This window comes from Castor canadensis, chromosome 10 (genome assembly GCF_047511655.1).
Source record: "Castor canadensis chromosome 10, mCasCan1.hap1v2, whole genome shotgun sequence".
In the NCBI taxonomy this organism is placed as follows: Eukaryota; Metazoa; Chordata; class Mammalia; order Rodentia; family Castoridae; genus Castor; species Castor canadensis.
The window spans coordinates 110,459,386-110,480,819 of NC_133395.1; the positions used below are offsets into that span (position 1 = coordinate 110,459,386).

The 21,434-nt window shown below is 39.9% G+C and overlaps 2 protein-coding genes across 6 annotated transcripts in view; one reads left to right on the forward strand and one right to left on the reverse strand.

The window, feature by feature from the left end:
- Oxnad1 (oxidoreductase NAD binding domain containing 1) overlaps positions 1 to 16,710 on the reverse strand; it is a 40,381-nt gene extending 23,671 nt beyond the window's left edge. For 2 of the 4 annotated variants that reach the window (XM_020157531.2, XM_074043849.1), the window contains exons 1-4: positions 16,253 to 16,710; positions 8,456 to 8,611; positions 5,833 to 5,969; positions 5,483 to 5,546 (exon numbers count right to left, since the gene is read on the reverse strand). In XM_020157531.2, coding sequence (XP_020013120.1) covers positions 5,483 to 5,546; positions 5,833 to 5,969; positions 8,456 to 8,485 — 231 coding nt within the window. In that variant the 5' untranslated portion in view covers positions 8,486 to 8,611; positions 16,253 to 16,710. The remainder of the gene's footprint in view (positions 1 to 5,482; positions 5,547 to 5,832; positions 5,970 to 8,455; positions 8,612 to 16,252) is intronic. The other 2 variants (XM_020157534.2, XM_020157532.2) reach the window with 2 other exon arrangements.
- A 28-nt stretch (positions 16,711 to 16,738) lies between these two features.
- On the forward strand, positions 16,739 to 18,834 carry Dph3 (diphthamide biosynthesis 3). 2 transcript variants are annotated; one of them, XM_074043850.1, is made up of 3 exons: positions 16,739 to 16,995; positions 17,440 to 17,579; positions 18,375 to 18,834. In XM_074043850.1, the coding sequence occupies exons 1-3, from the start codon at positions 16,888 to 16,890 to the stop codon at positions 18,427 to 18,429; spliced, it is 303 nt and encodes a 100-aa protein (XP_073899951.1). In that variant the 5' UTR covers positions 16,739 to 16,887; the 3' UTR covers positions 18,430 to 18,834. The 2 variants fall into 2 exon arrangements, with proteins under 2 accessions (XP_073899951.1, XP_020013115.2); XM_020157526.2 differs by having other exon boundaries at positions 16,747 to 16,995; positions 17,440 to 17,514.
- The last annotated feature ends 2,600 nt before the right edge of the window (positions 18,835 to 21,434 follow it).

Sequence of the window (21,434 nt, forward strand, 5' to 3'; positions counted from 1 at the left end):
TCCCTTCTTCTCCCCTGGCTTCAACAACACTGCTGATTTCCCTCCTGCCAGCTGTCACTCCTCCTCCACCACATCCTTTGCTGGCCCTTGCTCTTCGCTCTTCTGTTTGCCACCTAATTGGTGACCCACCTAGGGCTGAGTCCTAGGCCCTCTTCCTCACTCTGTAATGGCTTAGACTTTATTTCCAGCAGTGAACTCTTAACTCATATACACAGCTGTCTATCTGAATTTCCATTCCAAAATCAACTATTCATTTCTCCCACAGAGAAATATGGGAGAAGTAAATGATGGCTGGTGATCTCCCTCACTTCCCCAAAGTGTCTCAGAACCTCTTTTTCCCTCTCAAATTTTCTTCCCTTTTACTATTATGGAAAATTTTAAAAATATATAAAAGTAGTGAAAACAATTTAATGCACCCCATGTACCTATGACACTGATGCAATATTTGACATGAGCTGAAATGAGTTTATAAAACACCTGGCTAACCTGTTTCATCTATAACTCCATCTTTTTCCATACTCCAGGATTATCTCAAACCAAGCTTTTATTTCCCCTTCTCCAAACACATTCTTCTCTACTGTAGCAAATCCTTATCACCACCATTACATCATTGTCTACCCAGATTATTCAGATCCCAAATGCTAGAAAACATCCTGGTTTCTTCTCTCATCTCCATCTGTGACCCCCATCGGCCCTAACTTTGTCCCAGACCCATCTCTGTCCCCACCACCACTTCCACTACCTGTCCTGTTGTATACCACCAGCTTCCAACCTAGTGTCAAAGCTCACATCCAAGCAAATAAATGACCTATTTAAAATGAAAATATCACTCACTGCCCTGCTCACAACCTTCTGTTCAACTCCTTGTTCAAGCCCCCAGCAGTTTACATAACCTGGCCCCTGTCCTCCTCTACCTTCTCTCACACCCATCCATCTCCTCTGAACACGCCACCCTCATTCCTACCTCAAAATCCTGGCTTCTGCCAGTCCACCTGCCAGGAATGCTGTGCACATGGCCAGCTCTTTCCTCTCAGCTCAAATGTTAAGCACGGATGTATACTGACTCCCCTGTCCCTAGCCACTCTTGCTTCCTATAATCCTCTTTTTATTTCCTTCATCATTCTTACCACTTTTGACATTCTCTGGCTTATCCACACCACAGTGAAACTCACACATACAGCAGGGGCTTTGCCTACCTCATGCTCTGTTGTAATCCCAACACCTGGAACAGCACTGGGCACTTGGTAGACACTGGATACATGGCTGGTGATTTTAAAATAAAACTCATTTCACTTGACTGGGTCTCTGAGGGGAAAAAGGGAAAACAGCCTTACCTCTTGGATTGTTTAGCTTATTGAACAAGAGTGTGCCAGTGAAAAGCACTGCCATTACATTTTAGGCACTACCCAGTTAGGTTTGTGGTGTAAGTATAGGCAACATTCCCATTTTTTATAGCTTCTATCTCTACAGAACTATAGGCTAAATGTGCATCACCCCCTCATCTCAAGATGGGTATCATCACTGGTCCTACTTCACAAAGTAACTCATTCTGACAGTGCAAATAATCAATTACAGAACTGAGATTAATACTTGCTTATTCTACTCAATGAGGCAAGTACTGAGTACCTAGGGTATGCTAGCACTGTGTTAGGTGCTACAGAGCTGCACCTTTCCCAAAGGAGCTTCCTTCTCTTTGCAGAGCAGAGTGAGTTGTAAACACCAAGAAGCCACAGCCAGCTTCCAGGCCATGAGGCTGTGCTTACCTTGGAGTTTCTCCAAGAGGCTGCAGTCCAGCCTCTCTGGAGCCCCTGTTAGGTGACAGGTGCCCTGGGTGTCTTACTACCACATGTGTCACTAGGGACACTGTGGTGAGGCTACGAGTGCCAAGCACTACTTATTCAGGCTGGACTATCTATAAAAGGTTCTCTGACCATCAGGCTGATAACCAAAGCAAACAGGTATACAGCTACTGAGAAATAAAGGATGCTAAAGACATGTCCCCTTCCTCACACTGAAGCACACAATCTCCTCAAAATGCACAAATCATGACTAGAAGAGAACTGTACAGGTTAAGCTTGGGACACAGTCCATTCTCCAGCTGGCAGCCCATCCCACTCAAACCCACACCTCTGCAAAACCCCAAGTCAAGCAGAATATGAGCACCTGAAGATCAGCACTGCGAACCACAGGGTCTCCAAAGGCCTCTGCCCCAGGAGCCCAGCCCTTTGACTTTATTAACTAACCACTGTGCCATCAGTAACTCCCCATTTTCGTATGCCCAGCAACACAACGCTCAATTAAACCCTGCGTGTCTAAACCAAGTGACACATTCTTATGTTGTAAGAAAAGCTGACTTCATTATCAGAGCTCTGAGTTCAAAGGCTGAGTGTTCCATTTGGACAAGTCCTTTAAACTTAGGCTGGCAATGTAACTCATCATTTAAGGCAGGTCAGTTTTCATAGTAAAAGGAGATGCTACTGATAATTATTCTAGGAACAAGCAGCACAAACCGGGACTATCCCAGGCAAATCAGGAAGCAGGATCATCCTATCTAAATCTGAGTCTTGAGTCCCTCCTCTGTAAAACAGAAAAAGAATCCCGCACCTCATTCCCAGAGTGGTTGTAAGAATCGAGCACCAACCTATCGTGTAATTAAATGCTTTGAAAACAAAAAGGCAACAATAAACATAAACCATTGTAGGAAAAAAGCAAAGTAGGACAGGTGAAAAAGAGTAGCTTTTCCAAAATCAATTAGGTGCACAAAATCAGTTTCTCTGGACCAGAGTTCCACTAAAACCTGAGGGCAAGGGTTTGTCTATCACTTTCAATGCCCAACACCTAGCTGGGCACATTTCCAAATGAATAAATGATTGCTTAAGAACTAGCTAATTAACACAATTATTGCATTGCCAAATTCTCCCACCAAACTGATGAATACAGTCCATCTAGCTTAGTGGGCTACTCTCTGCAGAGGTCAAGTACAGAGTGACCCCAGAAAAATACATGTTTTGCTGAACAATCCTTACTGCTTCATAATACTTGTACTTTTATCTTCTTGACATTTCTAAGGTTACCCAAACTTATTCTTTGATCCTTAAGAAAAAAAAAACATGAACTTGAACAGTCAAATGTCATTCAATTCAGCATAATCTCAGACTAGTTACATTAACATCATAAAACAGACATTCTGCAAGTTTTCCAGAGGGAACACAATGCCCGATACTGAAAGGACATTTCTGGATGAGCGACTGCTCCATTCTCTACTCACTCTAGAGGTAGAACTAGGGTCTTTGAGCTTGGGAACTCTGAGCTGCAGCTTTCCTTTGGCTCTCGGGAAACCTATAAGACATTTCCTAGGCTTTGTTTCCTCTTTTGTAAAATGTAGATGACATCCTATCATTAGGCTGCCACATAAATTGAACTGAAGGACTAAATGATACATGGGGAGTTTTGTAAAGCATACTGTAATTGCTATACAAATTACAAGATGGACAATGTGGTGCACGATTGTAATCCCAATTACTTGGCAGGCAGAAATCTAGAGGGTCATGGTTCAAGGACAGTCAAAGCAAAAAGTTAGCAAGACCCCATCTCAACCAACAAACTTGGTGTTTTGGTTCATGCCTGTGATCCTAGCTGTGGGAAAAGCCACAGGTAGAAGGATCACAGTGAGAGCTCGGCCCAAGATAAAAACATGAGACTTTATCTGGAAAAATATCAAAAGAAAAAAAGGCTGAGGGCATGGCTCAACCGGTAGCAAGCATGAGGCTCTGAGTTCAAATCTCAGTACTGAAAAAAAAATTAATGACAAGAGTAGACAAAGACTATGAGGAACTGGTCCAGGCTAGTAGGGCCTTCTGGAGGGATTCCCTGATGCCTTCATACACTGATGAAATGGTGGTCCCAGAGATCATCTAGCTTTTTCTAATTCTTCTCATCTCCTCTCAGTTCTCATTCTGCTTGGGACAACAGAAATTATAGACAAAGAGGAGAACTCTCCTCCAAAGTAGTAACAGGATTAGAATTTTAACCCGGAATTTTCTGATTTCTGAGCACTAAAATTCTCAACTCTTCAATCATACTATTAGAGTTTACAGAGACTGTCTTTGTCCTAAATTCGGATCTGAATAACCCCTGATAGTCCCAATAATTTTGTTCTGTAAAATCCTGAGATGAGTACTCTAATTCAGGGACCAGCAATTATTACCTTTAGGCCTAGTCTGAGTACTTGGGTAAATCAAGTTTTACTGAAACACAGTCACACTCATTTGTTTATATACTGTCATGGTTGTTTTCACACTATGAAGACAGAGTTCAGATGTAAATGAGACAGCATGGTCTATCAACCCTAAAATATTTACTACCTGGCCCTTTACAGAAAGTTTGCCAACACTTGTTTTAATTTATCTACCTACCTCAAAATATAACAGGAAATACCACTTTTTCTTCACAACTGGCAAGCTTTTCAGTTTTAAAACAAAATTCTAACAAGCCTCACATTTATAGAATCAGCATTTTTATGTTCAACAAACAAAAAGTATTTTCAGATGAACTTACTCTGCTAAGCTAATTTTACAGACTTAAAAAAAAAAATCAACTTAAAGCCAAATCAAGAAACACATCACCCTTAGTCCCAAAGCAATTTCCTGAAAGTAGAATTAGTTTTTAAAAGCAGGGTCTAAACAATATCCCATTAAATTGTCTTCTACCAATACATAAAATTAAATTACTGAGACAATAAAATTTCTGATGTTTGTAGAAGTGTATAAAATGGCTTTTTTAAACTATTAGTTTAAATAGACTTACAACACTAAGCTAAATATATCTGAATATGTGTGAAATAACTCAGAAAGCAAAATAAAATATCCAATTTATGTTCTTAAGTGAAAATAGGGTTACTCACTGAGGTAAAGGGTGAAGATCCTTTACTGCTCAGCCCTTGACACCTTTCAGCTGGCAGATTAGTTTTTACACTGTGAATATGATGAAAAAAATCTGTATATGGGAAGGGCAACAAGAGCTCATCCACCTTCCTTTTTCAGATGTTAGTACTGCCTTGATGAAATAGGAAGTGTTGCTAAAGTAGGGATGCAAGGACATTGAGACATGGTGCAAAAAAAAGGAAAGAAAAAGAAAAGGTAAGCCATTCATAAAACATAGGCTCTAAAAGAAGTTCTATCTCTAAAATATAACCCTAAACATCGTATCTGTGAGAACTGTTTCCTTAATTGCTGCTATATTCCCTTCATCAAAAATTAATCCATTTATTCTAAGTTTAAAGGAAAAATTGAGTACTTCTCTGTCATTTTTTAAAATAAACTACCATATGTCCTGCTCAGAAAATTTCAGAACAGAAAATAACAAACTTCCCATCTGTCCTTCACAGGGACCATTCTGAACTAATGCCTGTCCTGTAAGCTGGTCTTAACTGTGGGCAAACTGTCCAGTCAGAAAAACCTTGTCACACCCCAAAGATACAAACCTCCCGCCGAACGACACTTGCAGTTCTCTCCAAGTGATCAGTTTTCCTTTCGGATTTCATTATGCTTTAATAAAAAGTAAAATTAGGTTATTAAGTATTATTCTCATAAAATAATAAAATTAGTTTCCCTTGTAATACCATGGCTATTCACAATGCAATACAGTATTATGGATCCTACAAAATGGCCAGTGAAAATTTCACATCTAATCGAAGTTTAATAAGCTGCCAGTGGCATGAACACTGAAGCTAAATGCTACTTCTTTGGGGTATTTAATGACCTCCCACAACCATCAGTAGGTCAGATCGCTTTGAAAATCAACCACAAATGACAGTGAAGGCTGACGACTCACCTGGTAAGACTAAGGTGGCGCACAGATGTCAACCTCCACAAAGCAGCCTGAGTGCAGATGGCTCTGACAAAGCCTTGCAACAACCTGGGAATCAAAGCAGCAGTACAAGCCATGGTATTTCCTGGACAAACATAAAACTGAAATTTAAAATAATTTTCAGAAAGTGGGGAAATAGCAGACTATTTGGTGGTGGGGGGTGGTAGTGAAAAGAGTAGATTTCTGTGTGCAGTTATGTGTTGGTCAACCAACAAACAAGCAAAGTCCTAACTTCACCTGCAAAATTCCTACCATTCAGAGTTGATTCAATGTATATGCATAGTACATAAGTATGTAATGACTGGTGCTATCGAATACAGCTATGATCACTAACAGCAGAGACACATTCTAAGAATGGCTTCATTAGACAATTTCATCACTGTGCAAACATCATACAGTACACTCACACAAACTTCAATGGTGTAGATTAATTACTCAATGTGGACTCTTGATGCAATCAAGAGCTACAGTAAACATGAGATGTATGAGGCTACTGCCGGCATAACAGGGCATATTCCTATACTGTAAACTTTTTTGTGAGTAAAAGTACACCCTAAAATAATGATAAAAAGTATAGGATAGTAAATACATAAACCAGTAACATAGCCTTATCATCAAGTATTATGCACTGTACATAGCTGCACTGCTATACTTTTATCTGACTAGCAGTACAGCAGGTGTGTTTACAGTGGCGTCATCACAAACACAAGTTATGCTGTGATATTTAGAGGGCTACAATGTTACAATGCAATAGGAATTTTTCATCTCCCTATAATCTTATGGGATGTGTATACAGTCCTTCATTGACTGAAATGTCATTACATGGCATGTGGCTATATTCATGTTCTCTACTGGTTTCCAAAATCTCTGACCAAGTTGACCTGACTAATCTTATGCTATTATAGAAGACAGATTTTATAACTGCCTAATAATTATATTCTACCTGAAGAGCCCCACATTAAGTCTTTAATGTTTCTTGTTAGACCATAATAATGGGACTTGAGTACAAAAGGGACACTGTGGGGGGGGGTTTAAACAGGAGGGGGAGGGGAAATGGGGAGGTAAAGGGGGTCAAAGTATGTTGAATACATATGTATAGAAATAGTACAAAGAAACCCATCAAATACTGTTTTTTAAAAGGGAGGGAGAAGAGAGGTTAAGAAAACTTAGTGAAAGGTTAAACTTGCCCCAAATATATTGTTGCATTTTCACAAGAAACCCCCTTGTACTAATAATGAATCTTAAATTTAAAAAATTTTGTTAGATAAAGCGCAAGAGGCAGATAAATTTACTGAGGCTCCCAAACATAAAAAGCTAAGGTTCCCAGATATTAAACACCAACACAGATAATAATGCTATTCATAATAGCCTAAACTAGCAGCCATTCAAAAGACCACTGACAAGAGTAAACAAATAGACAAAATATATATGACACAATGAATGAATGAGAATGAATAAACTGTGATTAGATCCAATAATATAACTGAACATCATAAATACCATATATAATGAAAGAAAGAGGCTGAAACTCAAACATATTTCTTTGATAAAGCCATACATAGTGCAAAAGCAGGCTAAATTAATCTCTGATGTTAGAAATTATGTTAGCAGTTACCCTTGGGAGGTGGCTGCTGACAAGGTTGTTTCTTTATCTTGGTGCTGATTGGCTAGGTACCCTCACCCTGAATAAACTCTTAGGAGTTGTGTGCTTTTCTGTTTGTATGTTATACTTAAAAAAAAAAAGAGTTAAAAAAATACACACAGAAAGGTTCTCCAACACTTCAATACTTAAAACTATTGTACTATCAGGAAAATCACTGATAAGGAGTCAAATGATATATTTTTAATTTTTTTTGTTCCTTCCATACCATTTTCCTGTGCCAATTTTTAAATACTTCTTTGCCCAAAATAGTCACATTTAACATACTGTAATGCCATATCTGTCCTTACTAGTTACCTTGAGAAAAAATGAAAATGTATGCAAACTTTTTTTTCCCTGAACTCTTTGGAAGGCACTATATATAAACTAATTAATAAATTTAGTGTTAGAAAACTATTCAAGCCAATTAATGAAGCTTCAATGGTTTGTTTGTTTTTAGGCAGCACTGGGGTTTGAACTCAGGGCCTCACACTTGCTAGGCAGGCGCTCCACCACTCAAGCCACTCCGCCAGCCCATGAAGCTTCATATTCATTAATTTAGTTCCTCATTCAACAAATAGTTATTAAGAGTCCAATATGAGGTAGGCACTGGCCTACACTCTGGTGCTACAAAAAGCTCAGATTCTAATGGGCAGAGGTAAAAAAATTTTTTAAAAATGTCAAGGGGCAAAGTGAGTTAGATGTAATTTATTCATTATATCTTAAAGTTCACTGCTTTCTAACTAGTCTTGAGGTATAAGACCTATTTCTTCTTTCCAGAGTATGATCATTGTGAATTAACATGTTACTGGCTCCTCTCTCTAGTAAATGAAAAAGTTTAAGACCTTTCTCACTTCACGAAAGACTACTAAATGTGATTTCTCAACTTCAAATGTGCTAAACCAAACACAATATGCTAATCACTGAAAGAAGGAAGGTGGAACTTACTTTAAGAGTCCATGAGACTTTAGAAGTCATTAAGTGTATGTCTGGGTGGCTGACTGATACAGTGTACTTTGGTCCTGGTATTATACTGAGATGTGTGGATATACTCCAGTTGGATCACAGGAAGTTTTTCCATATACTGAAACTTGAACAAAATTCCTGCAATGGCAGAGAGAAGTTAAGAACAGTGTTTTGGGAAATCAAGAAAAGCCTTACTGGGTCTTAGCTGCAAAAGAAAAGGTTCATTATAATCAGAAGGCACCACCTCACAGAAAGCCCACTCTCAATTACCCTTTCCCATCAATTCTTCCCCTCATGTTGCCACTTCTCTGTTTTGGTTTTGTTTTGATGGTACTTTGGGTTTGAGCTCAGGGCCTCATGCTTGCTATCAGATGCTCTATCACTTGAGCCATGTCTCCAGCCATTTTTTCTCTGGTTACTTTTTGCCCAGGCTGACCTGAACCATGATCCTATTTCGCTTCACACTATAGCTGGGATGATAGCTGTGTACCACCATGTCTAGGCTTTTCTGTTATGATGGGGTCTCTCTCACTTTTTGCCCAGCTGACCTTGAACCACAATCCTTCTGATCAGCTAAGATATGAGCCACCATGCCCAGGTTTCCACTTCTCTGTTTTGATTATTTCTCTTACTGCTTGCCTTGTTCATCTTCCTTGGCCTGTATTAACTCCTGCTTTCTTAGGATACTCTTTTCATCTCACCCTTTGCTGGCCATCCCTCTTATCTAGGCCATAGATGCTTCCTCTTACAGCTCTGCCCAGTTGAGTTCATATAATGCTGAAGAAAGCAAAGCCATACTCAAAGACTAGAATGATACAGCTATGTAATTTAAGGCCAAAGCCTCTGATAAAATTTAACTGCTCTATAGTTAAATATAGAAATACTGTCCTACTTACTATTTTAGCAATTATTACTAAAATGAACTGTCTTTATGATAGGATTCACCTGCAGTGACTCTTTTTGAATGGTCTATTTCTCACTTCAACTGGAAAACAAAGAAATGTTAATTATTAAAAATTGTTCTCTTAAAGTACCTCAACATTATAAAAGCTATATATGACAAACCTACAGCCAGCATTATACTTAATGGAGAAAAACTGAAACCATTCCCTCTAAAATCAGGAACCAGACAAGGATGCCCACTATCTCCACTCCTATTCAACATAGTACTGAAATTCCTAGCCAGAGCAATTAGGCAAGAAGGAATAAAAGGAATACAAATAGGTAAAGAAACTGTCAAAATATCCCTATTTGCAGATGACATGATCCTATACCTTAAAGACCCAAAAAACTCTACTCAGAAGCTTCTAGACATCATCAATAGCTACAGCAAGGCAGCAGGATATAAAATCAACATAGAAAAATCATTAGCATTTCTACACATTAATAATGAACAAACTGAAAAAGAATGTATGAAAACAATTCCATTTACAATAGCCTCAAAAAAAAAATCAAATACCTAGGTGTAAACCTAACAAAGGATGTGAATGACCTCTACAAGGAAAACTATAAACTTCTGAAGAAAGAGATTGAGGAAGACTATAGAAAGTGGAGAGATCTCCCATGCTCATGGATTGGTAGAATCAACACAGTAAAAATGTCTATACTCCCAAAAGTAATCTACATGTTTAATGCAATTCCCATCAAAATTCCAATGACATTCATTAAAGAGATTGAAAAATCTACTGTGAAATTTATATGGAAACACAAGAGGCCACAAGTAGCCAAGGCAATACTCAGTCAAAAGAACAATGCTGGAGGTATCACAATACCTGACTTCAAACTATATTACAAAGCAGTAACAATAAAAACAGCATGGTACTGGCACAAAAACAGACATGAAGACCAGTGGAACAGAAAAGAGGACCCAGATATGAAGCCACACAACTATAACCAACTTGTCTTTGACAAAGGAGCTAAAAATATACGATAGAGAAATAGCAGCCTCTTCAACAAAAACTGCTGGGAAAACTGGTTAGCAGTCTGCAAAAAACTGAAACTAGATCCATGTATATCACCCTATACCAACATTAACTCAAAATAGATCAAGGATCTTAATATCAGACCACAAACTCTACAGTTGATACAGGAAAGAGTAGGAAATACTCTGGAGTTAGTAGGTATAGGTAAGAACTTTCTGAATGGAACCCCAGCAGCACAGCAACTAAGAGACAGCATAGATAAATGGGACTTCATAAAACTAAAAAGCTTCTGTTCATCAAAAGAAATGGTCTCTAAACTGAAGAGAACACCCACAGAGTGGGAGAAAATATTTGCCAGCTACACATCAGACAAAGGACTGATAACCAGAATATACAGGGAACTTAAAAAACTAAATTCTCCCAAAACTAATGAACCAATAAAGAAATGGGCACGTGAACTAAACACAACTTTCTCAAAAGAAGAAATTCAAATGGCCAAAAAACACATGAAAAAATGCTCACCATCTCTAGCAATAAAGGAAATGCAAATTAAAACCACACTAAGATTCCACCTCACCCCTGTTAGAACAGCCATCATTAGCAACACCACCAACAACAGGTGTTGGCGAGGATGCGGGGAAAAAGGAACCCTCTTACACTGTTGGTGGGAATGTAAACTAGTACAACCACTTGGAAAAAAATTTGGAGGCTACTTAAAAAGCTAAACATTGACCTACAATATGATCCAGCAATACCACTCCTGGGGATATACCCAAAAGACTGTGACACAGGTTACTCCAGAGGCACCTGCACACCCATGTTTAATGCAGCACTATTCACAATAGCCAAGTTATGGAAACAGCCAAGATGCCCCACTACTGACGAATGGATCAAGAAAATGTGGTATCTATACACAATGGAATTTTATGCAGCCATGAAGAAGAATGAAATGTTCTCATTCGTTGGTAAATGGATGGAATAGGAGATCATCATTATGAGTGAGGTTAGCCTGGCCCAAAAGACCAAAAATCGTACGTTCTCCCTCATATGTGGACATCAGATCAAGGGCAAACACAACAAGGGGACTGGACTTTGAGCACATGATAAAAGCGAGAGCACACAAGGGAGGTGTGAGGATAGGTAAGACACCTAAAAAATTAGCTAGCATTCGTTGCCCTTAACACAGACAAACTAAAGTAGATACCTTAAAAGCAACTGAGGCCAATAGGAAAAGGGGACCAGGAACTAGAGAAAAGGTTAGATCAAGAAGAATTAACCTAGAAGGTAACACCCACGCACAGGAAATTAATGTGAGTCAACTCCCTGTATAGCTATCCTTATCTCAACTAGCAAAAACCCTTGTTCCTTCCTATTATTGCTTATACTCTCTCTTCAACAAAATTAGAGATAAGGGCAAAATAGTTTCTGCCGGGTATTGAGGGGGTGAGGGGGAGAGGGAGGGGGCGGAGTGGGTGGTAAGGGAGTGGGTGGGGGCAGGGGGAGAAATGACCCAAATATTGTATGTACATATGAATAATAAAACAATAAAACAATTGTTCTCTTTAAAATTCTAAAATCTTGTTTTGTAGCAGTAATCATAATCAAGAGTGCCACCTACTGGCAAATAAAGGATATATTTTTTAAAATGCCTTCAAAGTACCAGTCCGTAGAATAAGGTATTAAAAAAAAAAAAAAAAAAAAAAACTACCAATTTTAATGTGTTCATACATTCACTGTAAGTATTTAATCAGCCAAGGCAGATCAACATATACTAAGTAATTTCTAAAGCTACAGAAGAATGCTCCATAAATGTTTATATCCTCACAAGCTCTACTTTACTAAGACACTTTAACAAACTATTTCTGAAACAGACAAATTATAAATGCTAAACAAAACTAATATCCATTAAGTAAATAGCAAAACAAGTAACTGCAAGCAACAAATCAGATTTAAGCTTAATTTCACAAGGTTCAGTTCAACAAGTAAACTCAGTTCATTCATCAATTCCAGGGTGCCAGGCACTGTTTCAGGCATTGGAGATAAAATAAAAACCAGACACATGCTCCTGCCATCATGAAGCCTTTATTACAGTGCAAGAGACAGCTTAATATGGATTACAGGTTGCGATGAGTATGACAAAGGAAGTAGAAGTGACAAGGGTTGGGGTGAGTATCAGGAAAGCCTCTCTGAAGTGATGACACCTGAGTTGAGACCAGGACACTAAGAGGCAACCAAGCAGATGCTAAAAGTAGAGCATTTGGGCAGAGGGATTAATAAAAACAACAGCACAACACAAAACAAGCCTGAAAAGTTTGCAGAACCAAGGCAGGTGTGACTGGGGGTGTGAGTGACATGAAAGGAAGTTAAGCAATTAGGCATGTCCCAGATCACAGCAGTTCATAGCCACGGTAAGACTATGAACTTTAACCTAAGGATACTGGGAAGCAAAAGTGTCTCTAAATCAGTAGGACAGGCTCTAATTTATATCTGACTGTCAAGATTGGCTTGTGAAGAATGGTGAGAGTAGGAAGTCTAGTTAAGAGGCTTCAGTCTAAGATTAGGGTAGGCCAACGGCTACAGGGATGGCAGAAGTAGATAACATGGAATATATTTGGGAATTAGAGCCCTATTGCTTGCTGGTAGATTGGATGGGGTGTGAGACAGTAGTGAAAGAAAAAGAAAAAACAAAAATGCCTCAAAGAGCATGAATGCCCTGAAATAAAGTAAATGTACACAACAATCCTAGGTGTCATTTGAGGAAGTGATGGGACTCCAGCGTTAGGTAAGGGAACCTCAGCAGTATACATGTGGTACACAATGAGTGTTTGATGGGACTCCAGCATTAGGTAAGGGAACCTCAGCAGTATACATGTGGTACACAATGAGTGTTTAATTTGGGATCACTAGCATTGGGTAACTACTTCTTGGGGTTTTTTGGGGAGGGGAGAGGCAAGTAACCCTTTACCCATGCTGCCTCACTGGATTGTTCAGAGGGATAAATAAAATATCTGTGGAAATACCCAGCAAGCAAGAGTGTTACTAAAAATACATAACTAAATCTTAGTACATTACCCCCTCATGCTAAAACAAACTAGAAAAGTAGAGGTTTGATAGTGCCAATAACGTACTCCCTGTGGCCTGATCTACAATAGCACTTATCAAATACAGTTCTTATTACACCATATGACCTAGTTGTAAGTCTGCTCTTATGCCAAGAATTTCTGCTACTTTTCTAGATACTCAGTGCTAGCATTTATGATATAAAATAAAATAAAACTTATGATCTCAAATGACTCTAGCAACTAGTGAATCTACTTTTGTCACACCCTCAGGGTCCAAATATGTATCATTCCAAAATGTTTCTATTCCCTCTTAAGAATAAATCTAAAGTTTAGTAGTCATTATAATGTCTTCTTTATAAGTGCTACGTGAAGTAAAAGAAAACCATGTTTGGCTATGGTTTTACTTTCTTCACCAGACACAAACAGACTGGGCAGAATCACCTGAGGCCAACCAAGAGGGATGGCCAGTAGGTGGCAGGATGAAAACAGTACAAAAGGCTTAGGAGAACCCCACAAATGGAGGTCTCAAGGGAATCAGCACTGCTGTATGCTTGCTTTCTTGAGCTCTTCTTGAAGCACCTTACATCATAAATGGCACTGTAGTTAATTAAGATCCTAGGTTCTAGGATCACAGATGTGGGTTGTGACTATGGCTGACTGCCAACTAACTAGCTTTACCTTAACAAGTTCCTTAGCATCTACACCTCAGACTTTTCAATGTTAAAGATGGGACTGATACCTATTTGCACAGAACCTGGTTTAATTAGTTTTTCTTTTTCCATTTTAAGTAATACAAACTTTTAAGACAACTAATTTCAGATTTTTAAGATGCCCCAGCAAATTGTTTTTTGATAGGTCCTAAACGGCCTACCAGGACTGGGAGGGTAGCTCAGTGGTAGAGAGTATGTCTAGCATCTTGAAAAGTCCTAGATTTGATCCCCAGCACCAATTTTAAAAAAGACCTATCAATTTATACTTCCTATGAGCCAAATATATCTACACCCATTTCTTTTTTGGTTTTTGGTGAGACTGAGGTTTAACTCAGGGCTTCATACTTGCAAAGCAGGTGTTCTACCACTTGAGTCATACCACTAGTCCATTTTGCTCTATTACAGAGATGTGGTCTCCTGAACTATTTACCCAGGCTGGCTTTGAACTGTGACCTTCCTCCCAATATCAGCCTCCCAAGAAGGTAGGATTACAGGCATGAGCCACCAGTGCCTGGCCTGAATTAATTTCTATACACTGGAAACTGTCTTATATAAGAACTAAAAATGGTTCTCAACTGTGAGCCCCCTTTTTCCTTGTTTCTAAGCGGTTACCTGGAAATATGTGTCTAAAGATATACAGGGATTTTGATTGGGTTTCTCCTCTGCCCATACAGACCAGAATCACCAGTTAGTTACCCTTCAAAAAATCTCAAATTTTTCCTAATTGCTGGGTAGATCTTCAATTACACAAAAACAAAAGTCTTTTATAAACTCCTTTAATGTGGCTTCTGGATTTTTCCTCCCAAAGACTTCTTTTTAGGTTTTCAAACTTACTAGTTTTTTTTTGTTTGTTTTGTTTTGGTGGTGGTAGTACAAGTTTGAACTCAGGGCCTTCTGCCTGCTAGGCAAGTGCTCTATTATTTGAGCCATGCCTACAGCCCCTTTTGCCTTGAGTTATTTTTCAGATAGGGTCTTACACTTTTTACCCAGGCTGGCCTTAATGTGATCCTCTTGATTTCTGCCAGCATCAGCCTCTCTTGTACCTACTGTAATCCTAGTTACTCAGGAGGCAGAGATCTGGAGGATGAAGGTTGGAGGCCAGTGTGTGTGTGTGTGTGTGTGTGTGTGTGTGTGTGTGTTGGGGGGGGAGTCTAGCAAGACCCATCTCAATCAATTAAAAGCTGGGCACAGTGGTGCACACCTGTCATCCCTCCAGCTACATGAGAAGCATAAAAAGGAAGATCACGGTCTAGGCCAGCCTGGGCATAAAAGTGAGATCCTATTCAAAAAAACACATAAAGTAAAAAAAAAAAAAAAAAAAAAGGTTGGGGGCATGCCTCAAGTGGTACAACATTTGTCTGGCAAATGACAAGACCCTGAATTTAAATCCCAATACACCCCCCAAAAAAGTATACGTTATGCAAATGCAAACTACATAAGTTATATGTGATTGTGGAACCCAGTAAAACTCACACTTTACATGCAGAAGAAACAGGGATCGACGAAAGTAAATCTCCAACTTCCAGAGTTCACTGTAATAAAGTCAGATTCTGAGTTTTTTCACTACACTGCACTACCTTCTCTACTGAGACAAGAGTAACTTCTAGAAAAAGAGCAATGCACCATGGTACCGAGGTTGTACCAAAACAGCCATTAGCACTGCTTTCATGACAAACCACCTTTCGGTTGCGTTTAGCTTCAAGGTACACAGAGGCCCCAAGCTGATGATACTGCCCTATGACACCATTTCTCTTATGAGGAAGAAACTGGAGTTGACATAAGTAATTTGTTCTTTGGCTTTGGAGACAGTCAGGCTCTTCGTTATTTCCTAGGTTTGTTATCTTGGTCAAGATGCTCACGGTCTGTAACTAAGTTTAAAGACTAATAAAATGGAAATTTAAATCTCCAGGGTTAACGGAAGAATAACACGTGGCACATAATGAATTCCCAATAATAAAAAGTGATGTGATTACTGTTACTGCGTTATCACTGGCAAATGAAGGATTAGAACAAAGTGCTGGTCCTCTTAGCAACACAGTTTAGAAAATGTGAAGATGTCTGGGGTGAAAAAGTGATGGGATGTACCTGCAGCCAGGAACTATAAGCTGGATGTCATCCCGAGCTCAAGGTTACTCGATGAAGCCAAATTCCACAAGAGCTGCTCTCAGTCACAGGGGGGTGGTCGTAGAAGACGCTGAGGTGCTCCTGCCGCCGCCAGCGACCAAGCAAAGCGGCGCCTTCCCTTTCCAGAAGGCGGATGGAAGATCGCAGCCTTCCGTGTGCTGTTCTGGGACCTTCTAAAGTCAGTTGCGTGACACAAGGACACAGCCGCCGCTGGCCCCTAATTGATAAACTTCGGCCAAATTCCGCCTCGCCTCCTGGGAGCATCTAGGGTCTCCCAGACGTGACGTAGCAGCAGCGTGAGTGCTTATTGGTTGCTATCCGTCCAATGGGAGGAGCGGTGCGCGACACTGCTGAGCAAGAGGCGCCATCTTTCCAGCGTTTCCTCCCCTAGCTCAACCATCTCCATGGTGACCGCAACCCGGTTACCCAATTGGCCTTCAAGGCTGGGGTTGCGTCATTGTCTACGAGCCGGAAGCGACCTTTCCAGACCTTGTTCGTGGTTACAAGGCCGGGTCCGGGCCGGCGCCCGCGAAGTTAGAGCAGCCTGGGTAGTGTTAGACTGCAGGGGCGTAAGCCCTTCGCCGGCTCCAGTGACCATGGCGGTGTTTCACGACGAGGTGGAGATCGAGGACTTCCAGTATGACGAGGACTCAGAGACATATTTCTACCCCTGTCCGTGCGGCGACAACTTCTCCATCACCAAGGTAACTACAGGATTCTGCCCGGCGACTCACTCGAGCACGCGCCTTTTCGCTCCTCACGGCGGCTCTGAGTCATCCACGTCATCTTTTCCCTGCTTCTGAGTAACCCGCCCCCTCCCCCCACCCCACCACCAAAGTGTAGTGGGTCCATCGTTCTGGCCTTGAGTTTGGCAAGGAGCGCTGCTTTCCCTGCCCTGTTCCTCTCCTGGGATTCTTCCTTGGAGAAGGGGAGTGTTTTTTGTTTTCCATGGGTTATAAGGCGAGCGAACCTCGCCTAATTTTCCCGGTGTTTCCCGTAAGTGACACTTGGAGGGGAAAAGGGGGAAAGCTTTTGGGCTATCACGCATCCTGGGGGAATGCAAACCACCAAGAGACGGGGCGAGGTTGAGGGGAGGAGATGGTGAAGGGAAGGCTATGCTGACCACACGTTGTTTGATTTCGCTATAGGAAGATCTGGAGAATGGGGAAGACGTGGCAACGTGTCCTAGCTGCTCTCTCATTATAAAAGTGATCTATGACAAAGTAAGGGGTACATGGGAAATGGGGGAGGCAACAGCAGTGATCTTAAAGCAGCCTATCTGTGATATGTAAGTGTAGAAGAGTTTTTCTTAATAGCGTGCTAGGTAACATGTTATTTTTTTAAAAAATCTTTTAAAATTATTAACAAACAGCCATATCATACATTAAAAAATTTTTAAAGCCCAAATTATGAAACTCATTTTGGCATTGGAAAGGGTAATGAAGAAAATTTAATGAAAACTATGGGTTACTTATTATCAAATGAAAGAAAAATAATCGTGAGGGTTTTAATTTACTTCTCTTCTACTTAATATGTAATTAAACTTGTTCATCAGAGCTCCTGAACACATATTGAGGGGAACAATTGTGTCTTATTTCTTGCTTGGCTTATACATAGAACTCTCCATTATCTTGGTTGAGATATAATTCTTAGTTGCACCTTTACAATTTTCCAATTTCATTTAATCTTTAGTTGTACAATTATCTTTCACCCAAAGATGTTCAACAGAAAAAACCTAAATGTTTTTACGACCACACTGCCCAGAATTTTGGTCACTGCTTGCAGTGGAGTCTTAAGTAAGAAATTTGATAGTCTTATGGATGAACTCTAAAATGGGTGTAGGGAAAATGGGAATGAGAAATGGAGCCTCATGCAAAGCAAGCTATAATTTAGACCATCGTGTAGAAATTTATTAAATAGTTCAGTTCTAAAATCCAACACACGTTTAAGTATCCAATTATAGTGCTGCCATTGGCTCTTTTCAGTTGAAAACTAATAGCTGGATTGATGGTGCAGCAAAACAAAGTACTACATTTGCAGCACAGAAACCCAGTGGTTAATATCATTTCTCGTTCCGCCATAGGATCAGTTTATGTGTGGAGAAACAGTCCCAGCCCCTTCAACCAACAAAGAATTAGTTAAATGCTGAAGAAACCTCAAGAATCCAAATCCTAAACAGTTGGGGACGAGCCAAGGTGGAAGCATCACGTGTGAGTTACCAGCTCCTCCACGCAGACAGCTGCCTTCTGGCTTACTGCTCCATGAGAGCATGACTCTTTTCCCCAGCTGCGGAGTTCGCCACACCAGGATTTCATGCTTAGAACTTTGAATTGAAAAGATTCTTAATTATCCATCTGAATTTAAAGGAAGGTAATTTTAAATCAGTGCTTTCTCTCACTTCGTTTCATCATATTTATGTCTGAAACCTAATTCAGTATCTGTAATAGCAACATCTACCTCAGTATTAGGGTTCCTTAATTTAAAATATTATATTTTTGACTTAGTCATTAAAATGATTAAAATTGTTCCTTTCTTTGAAATTTGACATCAGCTTTGTTCTAACTCATAAGAAAAATTTGTTGTTTTGTCGGTTCTGCTCTTCCAGTTCCCTCACCAAGCCCTCCACCATCTTGCCATCCCTGGAATGTTCTTGCTTTGTGTACACGCCATTTTTGTTACATTTCATGCACACAGTGTAGTTGTCCTGTTAAAGAGACATGATAGGCCACAATTCTCCCTAGTTAGGAGTTAGTGAGTAAGGAAGAACAGTCTAAACTGCATTGGCCAAAGAAATGGGAGTCCCTTCTACTCTGCATATTTCTTGAAAGTCAGAACAAGGTAAAAAGAAAAACAGTCAAAGGAAATGAAATTGGTAAAAATGAGGAGTAAAAAGTGCCAGCTTAGTAAATGAAATACTTGATGTCAGAACAAAAATTTTTGAGCGAAAAAAGGGGAGTTTTTTTGAGACAGGGTCTCACTATGTAGCCCAGGCTGGCCTCAAATTTAACTATCTTTCTGCCTCCGCGTCCTGAGTGCTGGGTTGACAGCTAGCTACTTGTTTTTTGATGAGACTGAGGAAATTGCCTTTCATATAGGGGTTAATGCCAAGTCCTCATGGCTGGTGGCAGTGCTTGCAGCGTGTCACAGCCTTGTGTCACCATCCCTAAGAGGTAAAGCATCTACAACGGAGAATAGTGTTGACTGTGGAGGTCCACTCTGAACAAATATGCCCATGAGGGCACATATAATAAGCCTCCATAGTGTGCAAGCAAATCAGACATGCATTTCTGCTAAGAAACGTTGCTCTGGAGAAAGAAAAATACATAAACTGGGCTAGTAGTCTTCCCTTGCTGCAGTGCTGAGAGAAGCAAGAAATCACTTACATGGACATCTGAAAATTCCTTTATAAACAGAATTTTGCTGTGTATATATACAGTTTTGAAAAAGGCACTGATACCTAGTATGTTGTTCCTGCAATTAGAAAATAACTTGCTAAAATATGAATGTTCTATTCCTGATTGATAAGTGTGCTGCACTCACTTGAAGGTTTAAAGTCAAACATGTACATGTTTGGCTGGTTTTTTTTTTTTTTTTTTGAGCTGGTCTCATGTAAACCAGGCTGGCTTCAAGCTGTCAGTCCAGCTACTGAGTGCTTGCATGCACACCACACCTGGCTGTAAGTGGACTTTTTTTTGAACCTAATGGCTTATAAATTTAAAATTATATGCCAGAAGTGCTTGGTGCAGTATATGGCATATACTTGATGTGACAAGAAATCTCATTGCTGTTTGGAACACTGATGACCCAGAAATAATCCACACCACTCTGCAAAGCAGAGTAAGTGCTCAGATGAACAGAGCAGGGTGTGTACTAGCTCTGTTGGAATGAACTGTCCCATGCTTGCACTGCTGGCTTGATAGATACTACTAATGTTAAACTTTCTCTGCTGCTGCCAAATTTCAAACGAGCAGACACCCTCGATGTAAGTCTACTGTGAGCACAGAGGAACAAGAAGAAAAGTTGCCCAACTTCAAACATCCCAGGAAAACAGAAACAAATGGATGGGCAATCCTAACTGCTGATACACTGTGGTTATAGGAATGGTTTTGTTTTTAGAACAACTGAGTCACTAAGTTTGTGAACTACAAAGGAACATACCAGGAACCAGTCCTATGTTAAACAGGAAGTAAAACCTGGGTCTTTCAGATGTGGCTGGAGTTCTGTGTGTTGTGTGCCCTATGTAGCCTGACAGACCTGTCCAGAGCAGTTCTTGAGACCTGACTGGTAACCCAGGTGCTGTCTGACTAGCTTTGTTGTCTTTGCAAGGCAAGTGGATTCCTCATCTGTACACTTTGGAGACTGGGTCAGGTGATCCTAGCTGTCAGTTCTCATTTCAGATGTGGAAGTTGCAGGAACCAAAATGATTGAAACCTTTAAAAACCCTAAATCATGAATTACAGAGAATGGAATCCATTTTTCTTCAATAACGATGTTACTACACTTCTAAGTTTGAAAATTAAGTCAACTGTTTTAAAGGGTTCCGCATATACTTTAATGTACACATTCAGAAGTATTTTTCTAGGTTAGCACCCAACATTTTTATAACTGTTAATTTATTACTAGAATAAATTATATTGGATGCTAAGTGAAATCAAATTCACAATAATTTGTCTGGCTTTTCTTCCTCTAAACGTCAAAATTCTACATTAAAAGGTTTTGGTATGATGATTTTATGTAAAGTAGAAATCTTAACCTGCTTTGGAGCATTGTAAATAGTTTCTGGTGTGGACAGTATAGTTTTAACTAGGACAGAAATTACCATGGGTTATAGTTGGCCACTCTGATAAGGACATTGGTTTTGTTTGTTTGGTGGCACTGACATTTGAACTCAGGGCCTTGTGCTTGCTAAGCAGGAGCTCTTAACTGCTTGAGTCATTCCACCAGCCTTTTATTGTGATAGGTTTTTCCAGATAGGATCTCATGAAACTATTTTTCTGGGGACTGCTTTAAACCTTGATCCTCCTGATCTCTTCCTCCTGAGTAGCCAGGATTACAGGCGTTAGTCACTGGGACCTGGGTTTTTATTGTTATTTATTTGGGGGGAAATTGGCTTTGAGTCCAATGTCATTAAGGCAAAGATAAT

Bases quoted from the DNA above. Each gene is read 5' to 3' on its own strand.
- Dph3 (XM_074043850.1), top strand. From the start codon at position 16,888: ATGGCGGTGTTTCACGACGAGGTGGAGATCGAGGACTTCCAGTATGAC. The intron at 16,996-17,439 runs GTAACTACAGGA...ATTTCGCTATAG, and splicing joins ACAACTTCTCCATCACCAAG to GAAGATCTGGAGAATGGGGA. The intron at 17,580-18,374 runs GTAAGTGTAGAA...GTTCCGCCATAG, and splicing joins AAGCAGCCTATCTGTGATAT to GATCAGTTTATGTGTGGAGA.